The sequence below is a fragment of the Arvicola amphibius genome, chromosome 9 (assembly GCF_903992535.2).
Source record: "Arvicola amphibius chromosome 9, mArvAmp1.2, whole genome shotgun sequence".
NCBI lineage: Eukaryota > Metazoa > Chordata > Mammalia > Rodentia > Cricetidae > Arvicola > Arvicola amphibius.
In genome coordinates, this window is record NC_052055.2 from 73,141,225 (window position 1) to 73,160,111 (window position 18,887).

General features: G+C 46.3%; 1 protein-coding gene across 4 annotated transcripts in view; it reads left to right on the forward strand.

Annotated features, from left to right (window-relative positions):
* The window catches only part of Runx2 (RUNX family transcription factor 2), a 205,604-nt gene extending 186,999 nt beyond the window's left edge, over nucleotides 1-18,605 (forward strand). For 3 of the 4 annotated variants that reach the window (XM_038342148.1, XM_038342150.1, XM_038342151.1), the window contains 2 exons: nucleotides 13,941-14,006; nucleotides 15,557-18,605. In XM_038342148.1, coding sequence (XP_038198076.1) covers nucleotides 13,941-14,006; nucleotides 15,557-16,032 — 542 coding nt within the window. In that variant the 3' untranslated portion in view covers nucleotides 16,033-18,605. The remainder of the gene's footprint in view (nucleotides 1-13,940; nucleotides 14,007-15,556) is intronic. The other variant, XM_038342149.1, reaches the window with a different exon arrangement.
* The last annotated feature ends 282 nt before the right edge of the window (nucleotides 18,606-18,887 follow it).

Here is an 18,887-nt window from a genome sequence, read left to right on the forward strand (position 1 = left end):
GTGTGTATGTGTGGTGTATGTGTGTGGTATGTGTGTGGTATGTGTGGTGTGTGTATGTGGTACGTGTGTGTGGTGTGTGTGTAGTGTGTGTGGTACGTGTGTGTGGTGTGTGTGTGTGTGGTATGTGTGTGGTGTGTGTAGTGTGTGTGGTACGTGTGTGTGGTGTATGTGTGTGTGTGTGTGGTATGTGGTGTGGTGTGTGTGGGGTGGTGTGGTGGTGTCTGTGTGTGTGTGTGTATGTGTGTGTGGTGTGTGTGGTGTGTGGTGGTGTGTGTGTGGTGTGTGTGGTGGTAGTGGTGTGGTGGGTGTGTGTGGTGTACGTGTGGTGGTGTGTGTTGTGTGGGCTGTGTGTGTGGTTGTGTGGTTGGTGTGGTGTGTGTGTGTGTGTGGTGTGTGTGTGGTGTGTGTGTTGTTGTGTGTGTGTGTGTGTGTGGTGTGTGTGTGTGTGTGGTGTTGTGTGTGGTGTGTGTGTGTGTGTGTAGGTGTGGTGTGGTGTGTCTGTGGTGGTGTGTGGGTGTGTGTGTGTGTGTGGTGTGTGTGTGTGTGGTGTGTGTGTGTGTGTGTGTGTGTGTGTGTGGTGTGGTGTGTGTGTGTGTTGTGGTACGTGTGTGTGGTGTGTGTGTGTGTGTGTGTGTGGCGTGTGTACTGACTGGAATGCTAGCAAGTGAAGAGAAAGTGAAAGTTCCATTTGGAGGCTACTATTTATTTATCTCCCACAAAAGGGAGAAGTTCATTATTGAACTTTTGCTGTTTGAAGGCTTTTGCCAAATGCTTAACAATCTGTAGGACTCAATTTCTCATTAAAAAAAAAGATCACTCTGAGAACAAGGGTCTATGTAACTAAGATGTGTTTGTTTTTGTTTAAGTCATTCAGAGGGGAAATCTTCTCTTGTCCATTGTTAAAAGAAAGGTTTCAATCAAAGGAGAAGTCTCCTTATTCTAAAATATACAAACAGTTCTTTGAAATGGATGCCAAATCAAACTCTAAAAGGGACGTTTTTCTTGCAGAAGTTTTGAGTTAATTCTGTGTTCAGGGCTCCAGTGGAAAACCTTTGAGACAGTCAGAGGAACTAGTTAGAGTAATGCCACACTTAGCTTCCGAGGTTACATAAGGCTTGCGGTAGTCCCAGCCTCTTGTCCCAGCCTCTTCTTCCTGGCTTTAGACTAATGTTTAGTGACAAAGGGAAAGGAACCCTTTCAGATTAAGTCCAATTTTCGGTTAAATAGAAGGTGATATTTGATTTTTGATGCCATTGTATCGACATAGTCACATGGGAAGCCATAACAGCACTCATGGAAAAAAATTGGTTGTTCCTGGTGTTTGTTTTGTTTCATTTTGGGGGGACAGGGTCTATTTAGATAGCCTAGGCTTCCCTCCAATTTGCTATCCTCCTGCCTCAGCTGTCTGAGTGCTAGGGTTATAGGCGTATGCTACCAAGCCCGGTTAATTGGTTCCCTATTGTCCTGGTTGCTTTTTTCATCAGCTTGACACAAGCTAGAGTTATCTGGGAAAAGAAGCTTCAATCAAGAACATGCATGATGCCTCTTTTGGAGTGGCCCATAGGAAAGTCTGTGGGAGAACTGTCTTGATTAATGGTTAATGTAGAAGGTCCCAGCTCACTGTGGGTGGTGCCACCTTTGGCGGGGTGGTCCTGAGTTGTCTAAGAAGGCAGGATAGCAAGTTATGGGATACAAGCATTGTTCCCCCCTGGTCACTGCTTCAGTTCCTGATTCCGGGTTCCTGCTTTGAGTTCCTGACTTGATAGAATGTAGCCTGTAAGGTGACATTAACCCTTTCCTCTCCGTGCCCATGCTTCTGCCCATGGTGTTTATCATATCAGTAGGAAGCAAGCGAGGATGCCTGATTGGAAAGAAATTCTATGTGATCTCCAATCAGGAATTCTATTTGCACAGAAGTACTAGATGCCAGTAGGGTAAGCCCAGTGTGGAAAGGGGGCATAAACAATTTTTTCCCACCAGTAACTAGTTGGGTTATGGAGGTGGTGGTGGTGGGGGCTTCCATTCTTGACAAAAAGCCTCTCCGTCATTGTTGCCTGTCAAGCCTACCTCACAGGCGTTTTGTGAAGATTAAGTCAGATGTACGTAAAAACAGTGAAAGGTTTTAAAGCAGGTGAATGAGTGAGAGCCCATAATGAAATGTGTAGAATAAGGGAGCAGGGATTAGGGCGAGAGATTCACTGTGGGACCGGAGGCTGCAGGAGATCTGCGGGTGAGAGCTACCTCTAGCGAGTCCTGTGGCCCAGGACCACACAGCTGCACTACTGCAGGCACGGCTGCTGGCTCCACAGGAGAAGGCAGAAGGGTCACACAAATTGCCGCAGCACAAGGGTTTGCAGGCCACCCTCTTCACCCTCGCGCGTGTGACATTGTTCACCCATTGCTCCGAGAAAGGCTTCGAGGTGTTCACAGGAAGTGGGATGGGGTTCCAATTCCAAAAGAATGCAGGCCAGTAGAGATGGCAAGGTGGCTTTTGTCCCTCTGTGTCCCTCCGCATACCTCTGCTGGGTACAAGTGGAGACTCCAAGAAGCATGGAGGAAGGTGAAGTTGCTAGAGCCCATGAAAGGTAGGGGGAGCTCCCAGTAGGATGGGATTGTGAGGCAGGCTTTAAAGGCTGCTTGTAATTTCAAGAGAAGAGGAGGCTGCAAGAAGAAAGACTTTAAAGGCTGAACCAAGGCAAGCTGGACCAGATGAGCAGGCCTGTGATCCTAACTGCCCAGTGGGCCGAGGGCCAGGAGTCTTCAGGAGAATCAAGTTCCATTTCCTTAGGAGCCTGCAGAGTGAGGTGAATGATGGAGACCCTGTCTCAAAATATAAAATAAAAGAGGACAGGGATAGATAGCTGCATGCTTGCCTAGCTATCTATAGAAGCTAGGTTCAATCCCCAGTGCTGAGGAAGAGGGGTGGGGAGGATGGAGGCCAAGGCAAAGGAAACGGGAAGATGTAGGCATGAGAGCAAATGGAAAGGGGTCCAGTTTGACTGTGTTACCTGGAGCACATGAGCTGCAAATGAGAATGAGAATGGTGGTCACCTGGCTCAGGGTCTGAGTTTGGGCTGTGGGCAGCTTGGGCTGGACTGGCTGGGCTGCATGCACTAAGCTCTCTTAGTCTGTCTTGGAAAAGTGTAGATTGGATTTGTGTGATTCTGCCATCTGGAACCAGATCCTCCTTCCCTTGGCCTGTCTTGTGAGTCAGCGTGAGGTCTGTTGGGAGGTGTCTTTGATATTTTCTATGGCTATGATAAAACACTGTGCCTGAGGTAACTTGGAGAAGAAAGTGTTTATCTGGGGCCTTATGGTTCCAGCGGGGTATGGTCCATACTGGCGGCAACAGACATGGCGGCTGGAGTTGGAAGCTGAGAGCTTGCATCTCAGACCACAAACAGGAAACAGAGCTAACTGGGAATGTGACATGTGGCTTTTGAAACCTTAAAGTCTGTCTCCAGTGGCACACTTCCTCTCACAAGGCTCCTAGAACAGCACGGGTTACTGGGGACCAAGTATTCAGATGCCTGACAATTATGGGAGACTTCTAATTCAAACCACCCCAGAGGTCTAGTCTGAGGCTGGGTTGGGCTTTGATATAGAGGTGCCACTTTATAAGACAAAGATGTCAAAATCTATCCCCAAAATACAGTCTTGCAACAGGGGAGAGGGTGTGGAAATTAGCCCCGTTCCCTGTGCCACACATCTCTCTTCCCGGGCATCTCTCTTCCCGGGCATCTCTCTTCCCAGGCATCTCTCTTCCCGGGCATCTCTCTTCCCGGGCATCTCTCTTCCCAGGCATCTCTCTTCCCAGGCATCTCTCTTCCCAGGCATCTCTCTTCCGAGGCATCTCTCTTCCCAGGCATCTCTCTTTCCAGGCATCTCTCTTCCCGGGCATCTCTCTTCCCAGGCATCTCTCTTCCCCATGCATCTCTCTTCCCCATGAATCTCTCTTTCCCATGAATCTCTCTTCCCGGGCATCTCTCTTCCCCACGAATCTCTCTTTCTGGGCAGGGTCTTTAGAAGAGATTTTTGTTGGATCCTGGGACTGAGTGTGAGGGCTAATCAGGAACTTCATCATTCAGTCTTGATTTGTGGGTTTTTCAGCTTGCACCTGATAATTGGCAACAGGTAAGAGGTAAGGAGAGAGAGGCTTGCTCTTCACTGTGTGCTTTTACTGTTTTCCAATGACAAGAGCCAGCCAGCCTAAGATTTATAAAGTGTGATTTACTGCGGCTCACAACTCCAGGACATCAGCAATATGGACAATATCCATATTCAAGGGCAGGATCAAGTATGGCGGAAGGTGGCAGACATCAGGATATCAGTTCCCCAAGCACACTTATCCTGGCTCCATCCGCACGGTTGCCCCCACCCCCACCTCCACCCCCAGTCTACCATGACCTCTCTCATCCTTAGCCAGTCTGTCAGAGATGACTTGACAGTGTTCCTGAATGGCACCAGGGCCACACAGGTCTAGGTCAGGTTCTGGGCCACTCTGAACTCATCTGCAACTTTAAAAGTTTGTCATTCAGAAAATAGGGTGGGTGACACTGTCTCCTTCGTGGATTTAATGACATAATATAAGTGGCAGGGGTTTCATAGAAACCATCCCATCTGCTGCTGTGGCAGCTGTGTCTTAGCTGCTGGGCTGGCAGCTCTTCCCTCTGAGCCAGCTTCCATTCACCCGTGGGTTGGCTGCTCTTCCCTCTGAGCCAGCCTCCGCTCACCCCGTGGGTTGCTGTGGATATCACATCTCTTAGAGGGACATATGAGGCTGGGGAAAAGCAAAGGTTGGTTGGTTAAGCAATCACCAGCTCTGATTGCCAGCCCATCAACTAGGCAATGACAGGTCAGAGCATTCTTCCACCATGGGTTTGGGCTTACCACCAGGCTTCAAAGAAATGCTGCTCAGATTTTTCCACAGCAGCACCCCAAAGGGCAAATGAAAACCCAGGACTCCTTCGCCATGTTTCCCCCAGCCGACTAACATCCACAGTTCCCCCTAAGCAGAGTATTTTCAAATCTCATGTTTTATCTAAAAATTCACGTGAAGTTTTTGTAGGTTTGTTTTAATATGTTTAACCTCACTAATATCACATAGGTGTCCTGTAAGAAACCTCCCTATTTGTCTCCTTCTCCTGATCAGCTGAGCCTTGGTGGCTAATAGATAACCTGTCAGCCAGTTCAGAAATCGCTACTTTCAGTACAGTCCATGTTACCAGTAGCTCAAACCACGGCAAAGTACCAGACTACCCTCTCTAAGTTCTAGCTCAAAGAAAGAAATTCTTAGGAACAATTTATCATTTACTTGCAGTTTTAAAAATAATCTTAATTGACCACATGTGCTATCAAATAAGAGTTGGTCTTGCAGCCTCTGCCTCCCGCCCCTGCTCCCCTCCTCCTCGTGCTCCTTAGTGTGGGCATGCGCACTGCATTGGCTTCTGCCAGGATGTCAGAAAATTAATTATGCCGCGCGGGGTAGATACCATCACAGGAAAGCCGCCCCAGATTCAAGATAAGATTACCGATATAGAAGCTGTTATTTTTAGGGGTTAAAGACTATTGCTTTCCGATCTCTCTGCCTCATTTTCCTAGTTCCTCCCGTTTTAATCGTGGCTCCATGTTTTTGTAGCCATAACTCATTAGTGGTTTTTAATTTTTCTGAAACTGAAATAGGGTCTGAAAGGGTGGGTTTGCCCCCTTTTTCCTCCCTTTTCCCTCCTCTTTTTTTTCCTGGCTAATCGGAGGAACGCAACCACATCTGAAGCCACTTGGCTCATTATGAATTTCATGGAAACTGATTCTCTGAAAGTGTTTCCATATGTGTGTTCCCAATATATCCCATCCTCTCTAAATGGGAGCTCAGACGTGTGCATGGGCTGGAAATGGCTTCAGGATGTGACAGAGCAGTCATATGACTCGCGGCACCGTGGGTGGCCCCTTCTGAAAGACAGGGTGTCCTGGGTGCTGGCCTCCTTCCTGCAGTGGATCTGGTTTCAAAGACTATCCACCGTGCCTTTAAAATGTTCCTAATCAAGGCCTAGCGAGATCATTCCCCTCTTCCCGTCGTCCCACTTTTCCACCCTCGCGGCTTTTGGCTCCTTCCTTCTCCTCGGCCCTGGGTCCCGGGATCCATCCACACAGGCTCACACGTCTTTGCCGTCTGCCCCTTCCCCTTCCACAAAGCGGAAGTGTATTATTCCAGCAATATCCTTAAAATTGGGGTGGGTTTAAAAGCATAGTTGTATTTCTCGAGATTGCCAGGGCTGGGCTCTCGCCCTACTCCTGCCTTCCGTGTAACAGACTTTCTTAGCCTTAGGATCAGCTGCTCTGTCTGAATTTGGGAGCATGCTGTAGGAAGCACAGTTTATTACAATGCTGAAAATAAATGTTTATACTGGAGACTAGAGGCACTTTTTTTAAATGCCTAAGACTATGGCGCTTGCTAGTCATTTTATTGTCTTAAAGATTGCTTCCATTTCTCGTTCTGCTGTTCTCTTCAGTGTGTTCCTCTGCATTCCCTAAAATGTGTGCTTTCCTGCTTATGAGGTCATGAAGCTAAGTTAAACATTGTGTTGCTTAGTCGTATTTAGTATGAGGGCATTAATTCAGGGACAAATCTAGGTGTGACCATGCAGAGTAGTGTTTTGTGTATAGTCTGAATTTGACTCTTGTATCATGTCTTCTGGAGACTAAATTCGCATTCACTTGCTCAGCAGGACTTTGACACACTTGTCTTTTCCATGACATATTAGATACCGTCTAAAGGAAGGATGTGTTGGGGAGGTGGCTCACTTGGGAAAGTGCCTGCCTTTGAAGCATGGGGTTCCGGACCCAGGTTCAGATTTCCAGCACCCATGTGAAAGTCCACTTGGGGAGGTAGAAATGGGTGGGTTCCTCAAGCTTATTGATGAACTCCAATCTCTGGGTTTCCACTTATAGGCGTGCATATTCACCTGCACGCTTGTACACACACACACACACACACACACACACACCAAGAGAGAGTTCATTTCTTTAGTGTGCTTTATTTTTCTAAGTTAACAAAACAACTTTTTAAAATAAACATTATTGTAAAAAAATTTTGCAAATAAGTAAAAAACATTGCACACCAAAATTAACCAGGCCTGTGGTCTATGCAACTCAGTGAACGTCTAGATAGTTAGAACTGATGTTCAGAATGGAAGCTGTGAAGCTTCACATTAAATGTTACACTTTTAGTACTGAATAAATTTTATGCACTTATCCACCATCAAAAACAAAAAAATCCATAATAGAATTAGACTTATAAAAGCTTTATATTCTATTTTATGACTCGCATCCAGTGCTTGCATTCTGTCCTTCCTCACTGCTTCGTATTTAATTTGTTTTCTTTCATGTTATACTGAACCTGTATGCACATTTGTTTCCATAGATGCACATATTGTTGGCTACACTCCACATATGAGAGTGCAAATAGTTTCTTTTTGAGATCATGTGACTTTCCTTAACAATATACAGTCTATATCCATTTTCTTACAAATTTTTAACTTTATTCTTTAGAGTTAAGTAAGTGATATGTGATATATCACACACACACACACATGTTTCATTATCCATTTATCTGTTGATAGACAACTGGGCTGATTCCAGTTCTTTTCTATAGTGAATAAGGCAACAGTAAATATGGGGTATGATAGAGTATAGAGAGAATGCTGTGGTGTACACCCAGGAGAGAAACAGCTGGGTCATTTCAAAATAAAAATACCTATCTAAAAACATTGCGAATGCCAACAGCTATGCTTTAATCTAAACAGCATGGCAAGCTTATAGACACAAATATTCAAGGGATGCTTGATAAGAACAAAGTACAAATTTGCACACTGTGGGAGGGGGTGTTCTTCTTTGGCCATAAGTTCTGCAGTTGGTGCTTGCTTATCTTGGTCTGAGAACCCTGAGGGGGTAGCCACAGCGTAGCCCACCCACGAGCCCCAAGTTTGTGTCATATCAGCAGGAAGCATATGCATCCCGAGGGGCTGAAGGACAAGGTGTCTGCGTGTGGAAAGTAACTCTGCATGCACGCTCAGGCTCCTTCTCATTTTCACACATTCTTTGCACAGTAACTCAGCTGTGCCTCACCAGAGGTGGTAGAGCTGTCTGCACATGGTAAGGGTGGCCATCCGTGGTTTTCAAGCTCGGCTGCCTTGGCTCGGAAAGGGAGCTCTGCAGGCAAAAGAGTCCCTTCTCCCTGGTGTTTCTACAGAGTGCAGATTCTGTGTCCTTCCCCACCCACACTTTCTGCCTCATCAGGCAGCAGAAGGGAGGGAGGGTGTTGGGTGTGGGGCGGGAGGACACTTTGGAGTCCCTGCTGCCCCTGGCTCTCATGGATCCAGAGACCCTATGTCTTACGTGTCAAGACCATCAATGCATCAATGATTCTCTCTCTCTCTCTCTCTCTCTCTCTCTCTCTCTCTCTCTCTCTCTCTCTCTCTCTCTCCCTCCCTACCTCCCTCCCTCCCTCCCTCTCTCTCCTTATCCCTCCAATTCTAGCCATGGAACTGAGGGTCTTTACGAGGGAGACAAGTGCTCTTACCATCCAGCTACACCCACCAATGATTGTTGATTGAGCTAAAACCCCCATCAATGATGATTAATGACTCTGAAATGCTGGCTGTTTACACAAGTGCAGACATTCAGAAAGTTTCAAATTTTGTCCCCATTACCTTACTGATTCCAAATAAATACCATGACTTTAAAGGCAGCAGTGGGCGGGCCCAAGCTCACGAGCAGGGACAAATGCACTAACTGGCTGGAAGGACACGCATTGCATCTCTGATCTGAGTCTCCCCATCCCTCGGTTTCATCTCTTCCCCAGGGTCTTTCCAGTCTACAGCTGCATGCATGCTGGTTCTGAGGTAGGGCCAGCGTCAGGAAGGAAGGACTAGCATGCTAGAGAAACAGGGACATTTGTTGCAAATGCTGCCAGGCAGGCGCTCCATCTGCAGTGTGAGGTCAGGTGATGCATGCATAGTGCATCATACTGCGAGTAGCTTGGTGTCCCTTTTAAAGAGCATTTAACAAGGTTTTAGGTATGAAATGCACTTAAATTACATTTTAGGTTGGGTGTCAGCATTGCTTAGTTTTGTTTTTTGTTTTTTTTTAATAGTTTTATGTTTTGTTAAGACAGTATCTCTCTATGTAACTCTCTTAGCCTAAGCTAAGCTGGCCTCAGACTCACTATGTTGTCTATTCTGAATTCAGACTCATGGTGATTTTCCATATGCCTCAACCTTCTGAGTCCTGAGATTACAGACATGAGCCACCCAAAGCATGTTTAAAACAGATTTAATTATTACTTTTATTTATGTGTAAACTGTGTGGCTACGTGACTTGGCGCATGCTATGTGTATGCAGGTGCCCTAGAGGCCAGAGGGTATCAGACTCCCTTGAACCAAGTTACAGGTGGGCTCTCTTACATGCTGAGTCACCTCTTCAGCCCTCGCCAGGGCTTTTGATGCCTGATTTTTACTGTGTTGTGAGTGTACTGGCCATGTCACAGAGATGCGGACACTAAACTCATTCACATGTTTTTCCATCCAACCGCTCATACATACATACATACATACATACACATATATTCATTTGAGGCTCTTACAATGTACTAGGTTCTGGGAGGGATGTGAGAGGAAAATAAAATCAATCCTGTGCCATCCAAAGCTGACTCTAGTGAGGCAGAACAGACTAAGAAACAGCTACTAAGTCAGCGGAGGTGCAAGCAAGGACTCGGAAGAGCTTTGCAGAGGACTCCTGTTGGAAGAGGAGCCAAATAGGATGTTGTTCCATACGCGGGCAGTTGGGATGGGGCAGCTGAAGTATTGAAGTGGAAGGAGCCTCTGCAGAGCAGAGGACAGCAGTCCTGGGTGGGTCTTGTGTGGTCTGTGTGCCCGGGAAGGATGTCTTAGGTTAATAAAAAGTTCATGAGGTTTTTTTGAGATTTGTTGAAGCAATAACTCCTGCCATGTAACTGCCCCCAAAGTATCTCTGAAATTAACACCTAGTTGCCAGGCTGCTGGCTTTTCCTGTGGCACAGTGGTGTCCTTACACGCACGGACGGGCTCTGAATGTGCCGATGTTTAGTTAGATTCAAGGCTCTTTGTTTTTCTTCTGCCTCTGTCTGCTCCTTCGGCTGGGTCATGTCGGTTCTGCTTACTGTTTAGTCAGGAAGCTAACATGCCCCGTTTCCCAGCTGACACCCCTTAGTAACAAGTACTTTACTATCCCCAAACTCCAATTTCCTTTGATTGTAAAGACCTCCTTGCTGTTTTCAATAACAACTGTTTAGTGACGTCCACTAAATGATATATGTATCTTAAAGACAGGGCGTAGAAATGGCGATTATTAGCTACTGTGCTGTAGCTGAGTAGCTCAGTGGCAGAGAGCTAGTCTAGCATGCCTGAAGCTGTAGGTTTGATTCCCCAGTACTTCCAAAAAGGAGAGGAGGGCCAGAAAGATAGCTCAGTGCCAATGATGTCTTTCAGCCATTATGGGTCCCCACACATGTGTAGCGTGCGCACGCGCGCGCACACACACACACACACACACACACACACACACGGAGTAAATAATTTTTTAAAAAAGAGAAGACTGAGTATTCCCATTCGTAAGCCCTGACAGGAGTAATCTGTGCGTTCCACAGCTGTCTTTAATTGTGAGTCAGACATGATCCGGGTAAGCAGCACTGGGTAGCAGATCATGAAAGAGCTGTGGTAGGCGATCGGAGAGCTAAGTCCAAGTCCGAGGTTCTCCTGTATTCCTCCTGCCCGGGTTTCACACATTTTCCCCTTCTCTGAAGACTCCAGAAACCTCACTAGCTAAGGAGAGCCTGCCGGCTTTCCTCTCACAGACCTTGTGGGGGAGAGGCAGGGTTTTTTCTACTTTTAACTTTGGTTTTGTTTTTATTTGGGCCTCATGCATTTTATGAATGTATCCTTCCCAGTCTGTGTGAGCCTGTGAGGGGCTCCTGCCGCTGCTTTCCACAGCAAGACTTACAAATCCCCCTTAAGGTGGTTGCGTTTGTTTGTATGCTGTCCAGCTGTGGCTGGGAGTGGAGACAGCAGCTTCAGAACAGAGCACATCTGTAGGAAGCCAGGGCATCCCAAGGGATGGAGCCCTTGACCTGGATTCCATTCTTCTTGTACCCCGAGCAACTGGAACCGGTTGCTGTTTATCAGGTTAGATCAACGATGTGGCCAGAGTGGAGCATTAAGAGGGTCTCCCCAAGTGGTAATTATCACTGGGGTGACACTGAGATACCTAAAGAGTCTACTTAAATAGTTTCCAATTAGACAAAGTGAGTGAAGTGGGGAGGAGGGCTGTAATGGGTAAGGGTAGAACAGACTGCTTGTCTGCTCTTAGCAGTCACAGGGTGTCTGTCTCTGGCTCTGCCTCCTTCGCTGTGCTTCACTGTGTGGGGATGCTGATTGAGGGAAGGACTCCTCTCTGACTTGGACTCCCCTAGCTGTCAAGTGTGGATTAGACGGCAATCCATGGGAAGGTTAGACTTTCCCATTAGCATGCTTCGACCAGCAGGAGATGCATGGCTAACTTGGGAGACCAGGGGACATAGCACAAAGTGTCATAGGCACATTGTTTTTCTTCCCAAGACAGCCCTGGCTGTCCTGAACCCATTCTGTCGACCAGGCTGGTATCAAACGCACAGAGATTTGCCTGGTCTGCCTCTGCCTCCCGAGTGCTGGGATCCAGGATACTCACCAGCACTGCCCAGCTGATAGGTACAAAGTTTTGTGGAATTCCTTTTTAGTCCTCCAAAAAAGTCACCCAAGTGGTGCAGTCTCCCCCCGCCACGGTTTTCAGGTTTACTGTGTTAGTGTCTTTCCATTCCCAGGTCGAGTCAAGCTAGCCTATCAGGAAGATGCATCATCTTGGAGGTCCATTGACTTCTGTCAGCCACCAGGCACTTGAAACACCATTTTGAAGCTTAGATTTTGTTTTGAGATAGCGATCTCAGCCCTGTAGCCCAAACTAGCCTGGAACTCACTATGTAGTCCAGGCTTAAACATGCATAGTCCTACCTTAGCCTTCTGGTGCTGGATTGCAGACTTAACTGCACCCCAGGTTAATTCTGAGACTCTTCCAACCAGGTCTCATGTGGTTAGTAGAACCCTCAATTTCCTGGCTGTTTCCGTTTTTCAGTAGGTTTAGTGTACCTTGTACATGGTCAACATCATTTATGGCCAACAACACAAAGAATGACCTTAGCTTCATTTACTCAGTGGATGACAGCTGCTGGAGCTTTAAGATGTCTGGGTTGCCCTGAGGCGACAGGCCTGTCACCAGAGAGGAGGGGTTACATGCACAAAGTTAGATGGGTTTACCAGTACTTTTAGAATACTCCAGGCTTTCGTCTTGTGGGCATTTTTTTAACAAGTCAGATTGACATTTCCCATAGTCAATTCAGTATGTGTTTTTTTTTAATTTTTTTTTTTTTAAAGTTGGTGCCTGTAATGTGGCTGATGACACAAAGGAGCAGTGTCATTGTCAAAAATTACCCAAAAAGGAGATATAAAAAAATCCCACAGCACTCATATAAGACAGATGACAAGTTCAGGTGCAGACCTAGTCAGGGAGAGAAACTGTAGTTGTCTTTCTTCCCTCTGGAACAATGATTGTAAATAAATTGGGGTTTCTATTAGGATTCTTCCCACCTGCCCATCTTACATGAAAAGTTCTTATTTCTTCATACCCAATACAGCGCAGTCAGCTTCAGAAATAACACCTCCTCACATAAAATGACTGAGCAAATTCTGGAAAACACTATTGTTCATAGATTTCAAGGAATCTCTTCTAGTCCCTTTCAAGTCTACTTTAGTTCACTCAGTGAAGAAAGAGCTGGTCCTCAAGACGTCACAGTCTCAAAGTGGCTGGTCAGCGTGCTGTGACCCCAGCAGGCACTTGCCCCAAATGAACCCCAACCAGACCTCACCCATTGGAAGGTGACTGTCGGTTTGTGTTAGTTAATGTCTCTAAACTCCAAAACTACAGCGATCTTGGCATATGCCGCCAAGCAATAAAAACATCAGCAAAATGTAGCAGCTAAAATAGTGGTGTGTGGATGGAGAAAACACAAAGCCTTATCAGACTTTACTAGCAGGGTCCCCCATAAAGAGTTTTAATAAAAACTTCTGCATCCAAATAAGTAAAGCCATATGGAATTTTAATTATTCCTAAAATGTAGTTTTAAGGAAAAATAAAAACACGTAGAAGCCTTTAAAAAAAAACATTAACCTGCCTATCTGTGAGTGAAGTCTGCGCTGCTTGGAGGGGAGAATGTTGACGTTTGAAGTGTGACTTCTTTCCTTTTTAAATGACTACAGTTATTCTGGCCATGTGCTCTGGGTACTGAACTTCCTGCACAGGGAAGTGGCTGCCTGTATCTGTTAGGCTGCGCCTCCCCCCCCCACTCCATCTAGACGCTGTGGGACAAGAAGGCAGCTGAGGACCACCTGTGGCCTCTGCTTGGGGTCCGCACTGTTTGCAGTGGGCCATAAATACAGGGCAGGGAGGTGGGGACTCTCATCTGCTCCCGTTTCTGATTTGCACAGCATCGCCTAAAACTTGAGCTTATCCAACTCTCCTTTAGGGAGAGGACAGGCAAGGGAGGGAGGGGTTTATAAAGAGCAGACCCTAAGCTCCTGGCTGCATGCATTTCAGTTTGTCATCTTGAAAGTGTTTGCTTCTCCTGTTGGAGGCAGTTCATTTGCTGTGTGCCTTCTGCAGATGGGCCCGTGGGTTCTGGGAAGGCACTAATGAGGGATGGGAACCCCCCACACTCCCCAAGGCCGTTCTTTCTCCTCCCGCCTTGGTATTAATGTCATAGACCAGATGTCAATGCTAGCGCTGGAAGGGAACTTAGAGTTCGTCCCCTCCTTTTCCAGATGATGACACTGCCACCTCTGACTTCTGCCTCTGGCCTTCCTCTCTCAGCAAGAAGAGCCAGGCAGGTGAGACTTCACAACTGCTGGGGGGCTGGGCTGGGCTGTCTTCTGGTTTGTGAGAGAAAGGTTTTGCTAACCCCATGTTGCTTTCAAGCAGTTACTTTGTATGACAAATGCATTCCATGCCTGAATCCCAGCTCCAGGTGAAGGTACAAGCAGTGTGCATTCTTACAAACACCAACCACCAGCCAACAGGCCCATTCGGGACACTTATTTGAATGATCCCTTCAGTAAACATCAGACGATCCCAGAAGAAAGACTGAACACCAACTGGGCCGAGGGACTTTCGCTCAAAGCTAAAACCTGCGGCAAAAGCAGATACAGAAAAGCCAAATCAGAAAAGGAAAAGGAAGCTTCAGCGTCATAGTCTTAGCGGGCGACATTGATGTTACCAAGGGGCTTGCCATAATTCTGTCAATTCTAGAAAATTACAAGGAACCCCAAGATCACAGCTATGAGTTTTATCTATTTCAGAAGACTAGCTTGCATGGGCAAAGTCTCTAGCTGTGCTTTCAGGAGGTAGACGGCAGAGGTGTCTGCTAAGGAGGCACACTGGTAGCTTCAAATGCGGAAGTTCCAGAGGGAAGCCGTATCTGCTTCTGTGCTTTTAAAGCCCCCCAAAACTTTTAAAGCCCACTTTAGTGCAAGGTTCAGGCAGTCAGCAGAGAGCCCTCCATTTAATCTCTCCTCGGCCTGAAACCTTTACAAAAGTTGCCGTGGGCACCCGACCTAAATCCGGTTCTGTGTCACTCACCAAGACTCTGAAAGGCAGTGACTGTCTAGGTCCTCACCCCCTCTACCCTCCCACGCACCCCACCCCACCCCACCCCACCCCACCTTCAATACTTTCTCACTTAGTTATGACTCAAGGGAGAATTTCTGAGGACTCTCCCCAACACCCCCAGAGAAGCAAGATAGTGTTAGATTACATTGAAGTCTGCTTTGATTTTTACCATGGCTACATACAATGAGGATTGTAACAAGGTCTTAAATTCTTTTAAAAAGAATTAGGAGGAATATGTTGAGGGAATCTGTTTGATGTACTTATCTTAACAAAGAAGCCCACCCCGGGGGTAAAATAATAAATCTTTAGAATTTGTTTACACTGAGTTAGGAAAAATGAGTTGGTCTGATTTAGTACAAGTTTCACGTCAGATACCCGAAGTGTTAATAAGAAACAAAAAGAGAGATGGGGTGGGGTGGGAACTGTCGATGAAGATCCAGTCTTAAAGTTTGGTGACAGATCCGGTGACTGGGGTGTTGGGTTGGCTTCCACACAGGGCCTACCATACATTTGGCTTTAAAAAGTCCTTTGGGATTTTCGGGGCTGGAGAACTTAAGGATAAATGTCATTAAGATTGTAACGTGGGGAAAGCCAAGCCCGAGGTGAGCAGTGCCTTTGAAAATCTGTTTGTGACTTGCTGTTCCTTGGGAGAAAGCTAAAGTTTTCTTTCTTTTTTTTTTTTCTTAAATCTTGTAAAAAAAAAAATTCTACCATTTTAATTGATATTTACAGATGTTTCCCCCCCCTCCCCATCTTCTGTTATAATTTTTAGGTGCTTCAGAACTGGGCCCTTTTTCAGACCCCAGGCAGTTCCCAAGCATTTCATCCCTCACTGAGAGCCGCTTCTCCAACCCACGAATGCACTATCCAGCTACCTTTACTTACACCCCGCCCGTCACGTCAGGCGTGTCCCTCGGCATGTCTGCCACCACTCACTACCACACCTACCTGCCACCACCCTACCCCGGCTCTTCCCAAAGCCAGAGTGGACCCTTCCAGACCAGCAGCACTCCATATCTCTACTATGGCACTTCGTCAGCGCCCTATCAGTTCCCCGTGGTACCGGGAGGAGACCGGTCTCCTTCCAGAATGCTTCCGCCATGCACCACCTCGAATGGCAGCACGCTATTAAATCCAAATTTGCCTAACCAGAATGATGGTGTTGACGCTGATGGAAGCCACAGCAGTTCCCCAACCGTTTTGAATTCTAGTGGCAGAATGGATGAATCTGTCTGGCGACCATATTGAAATTCCTCAGCCGTGGCCCAGTGGCATCCAGGGGTCACATCCCACATGTGTTAATATATACATATATAAAAAGAGTGCATATATATGTATATTGATTAGTCTATCTAGAAGATTTTTCAGTCAATCCCTAGTCATGATCTTGCAACCCTAAGAGGGTAGAGACAGTCATAACTGGGTCTCATGTTGTTTACTATTTAAGATGCCCCCTTTACCAAGGAACAAATGGTCAAAGGTGTTGTTGTCTGGTCTGTTTTCATAAATAACCTGTTCCTTTGCCAATTCAGAGAGGAGGACTCCGGGTTCAGGAGGAAGAAGAGCCAAGCCACTTCCTCCCTGTCCTTTGAAACCACAGCTTTGGCTGTGTAGGGGCCCGTGCACTCTGCAGACCAGCCTGCAAAGCCGGCTGTGTGGTGCGCTCGCTCAGAAAGGGCGGAGGTAGCATGAATGCCGCATCCAGGGCTGTCCATTCTGAATGCCTGTTCCAAGGTTTGCCTTCAGACTTGCTGTAGGCACTCGTCTGAACTTTTGAGTTCACTTATTACCTTTGTTTCCTACTTTAAGAAAGTGACTTCAGAAATACTGATCAGGATAGATTATTTTATTTTACTTTTTTGTACTCCCCCATCTCCCCCATTTAACCAAAAAGAAATCCTCCCGACCCCACCTTTCCTTCCCCTTCTCCCTTTATGCAAAACTGAAAATGGCAATACCTTATTATAGCCATAATGATATAGTGTTTGAGTTGGCTGTGTGTTATTTGTTTTTCTTTTTTTAAATTATGAATATGTGTAAAATCTGAGGTAACTTGCTAACGTGAATGGTCATATAACTTTAAAGATATATTTATAATTATTTAATGACATTTGGACCTTTGGAACATTTCTTAGTGTAATGATATGTTGACTTCGGTCTCTAAAAGTGCTTTTTCTTAAATAACAAATTTCTTCAGTGGGCTAGAGCCATATCTGAAATATTGCTAAGCAATTTCAATTCCTTCAGGCACAATGTGGTTTTTGAAGATAACTTCCATCTCCAAATATTTTAGATGTAGTTGTTTTTGTGATGTATGAAGGAAATGCTGTTTCATTCTTTCAGGTCTTTGATTGCCTCTGATACAGCTTTTTACCTTTTAAAGCAATAATTAAAGATTAAAAAAAAACCAAAAAACAAAATACCCATGGACCTGTAGCCCTTTAACACTTAATGTGGTCCCTTTAGCAGCATGAAATGCTGGAGACATGTGGTTTCCTAATTCCTTTCTTTTTGGGGGTGGTGGTGGTGGCATGGTCTTTATGGTTCTTGTTGTATTAAAAAGCCAAAAACAAGTGAATAACTGCAGAAAAGTGTTCTGTGGTCTCAGAGTTAAGCAGAACTCTAAATCGCAGGCTTCGTGGTTGAAAAGCTAGTCAGCTGAAAGCCACACATGTGGTAAAGGCTCAATCACGACATGTGTAGTGTAGGGAGCTCAGACACACCAGGACTCTGCCCCTGTCAGCCTTACCACACAGTCATTCATGGGAACCCAAAGTGCCTTAGCCAAGGAGGGCCTCCAGCGGCCTTCCAAGGAGCAGAATGAAGCCACTGTCCTAGGGGAGCTGGTCAGCTCAAGTCATGGCCACCGTGGCTGCTGTCAGTAGACATGGCCTGTGAGAACCTCCATGAATCCCTTGATATTAGCAGCTGTCACTAGGAAGGGCCAGGAGCAGGGAAGCCCATGTGCCAACTGGTGTCCGCCACTGCGTGTGCATTTGAGACCCAGCCCTCCTGGAGGATGCACTTTGACCATTCTTGGAACCTTGCAGCCAATCCCTGAGTGTGAATCCTTAACCCAAGCCAGGGATTCTTCGATGACATCACTAGGCAAATGCCAGGGGGTGGGGTGGGAACCCCCTTCCTTTGAATCCTGAGTCCTCCTAAGCAGAGCTCTGCAGACACTTGCCTTCGCCCCCCCTAGACTCCCTTGCTTTCTGTCCTTTCTCAGGTTGACCTTTGTCACAATGTGGGACAGTCTGGGCGCAGGTGGTCCTGTGTGTGCCTCCAGTCTGGGTTTTCCTTAGAATCCCTCCTAACTCCTTCTGATACAAATCGAGGGGGGAAGAAAGCCCCCACTGAACCAAAACACTTTGCCTTCTAAAGGCTGTGTACCAAGTATGTTCAGATAGATAAGCCACTTTGTATTTCTCAGGCGGGAAGCCGTAACTGATGCTATTTATTGTCGCATGTGGTAGTTTGAAGCAGACCACCGTCCATGTGTGTGTTTGACTCCACTTCAGCAGTGCTTACAAAAGCCAGTGTCTGGTCACACTTGTCAGCTTGCATTAATTGACATGAAGATGTTACCATCGGTGCCAGCTGCACCCTATTTAATTTTTTTAAAAAAAGGGTACTATATTTGTACATTATTTCTTAATGTTAAAGGGCTTCTTAAAGTTTACAATACACATATTAAGGGACTAGAGGGGATGCGCTAGTGCCCAAATGTTACTGTAGTGGCTGCAGGCAGCAACCCTGAGACACTTTGAAAACAGGTTGTTTCCCTCTGCCTCCCCTTTGAGAAAATTTCAAGTATTTCTCTCCACCTTTCGGCCACCTCACTGGGTGGCTCCCATTACTCAGAACCCATTCTTTCTTCTGTTTTTTTTTTTTTTTTCGGGGGGGTGCGGCTAGGATTTAAAATCCCCTTTCTCTTCCCTTGTCTCTTTAACACTCCATTTGCACTGGGTCACATGTATGATTTCTGGTTTTAAGACCAAAGCAATGTCTTATTTACTTCTGGAACCATCTATGTGTACTAACCAATGCCCTCCCCACCCCCAACACACACACACACACACACACACACACAGAGAGAGAGA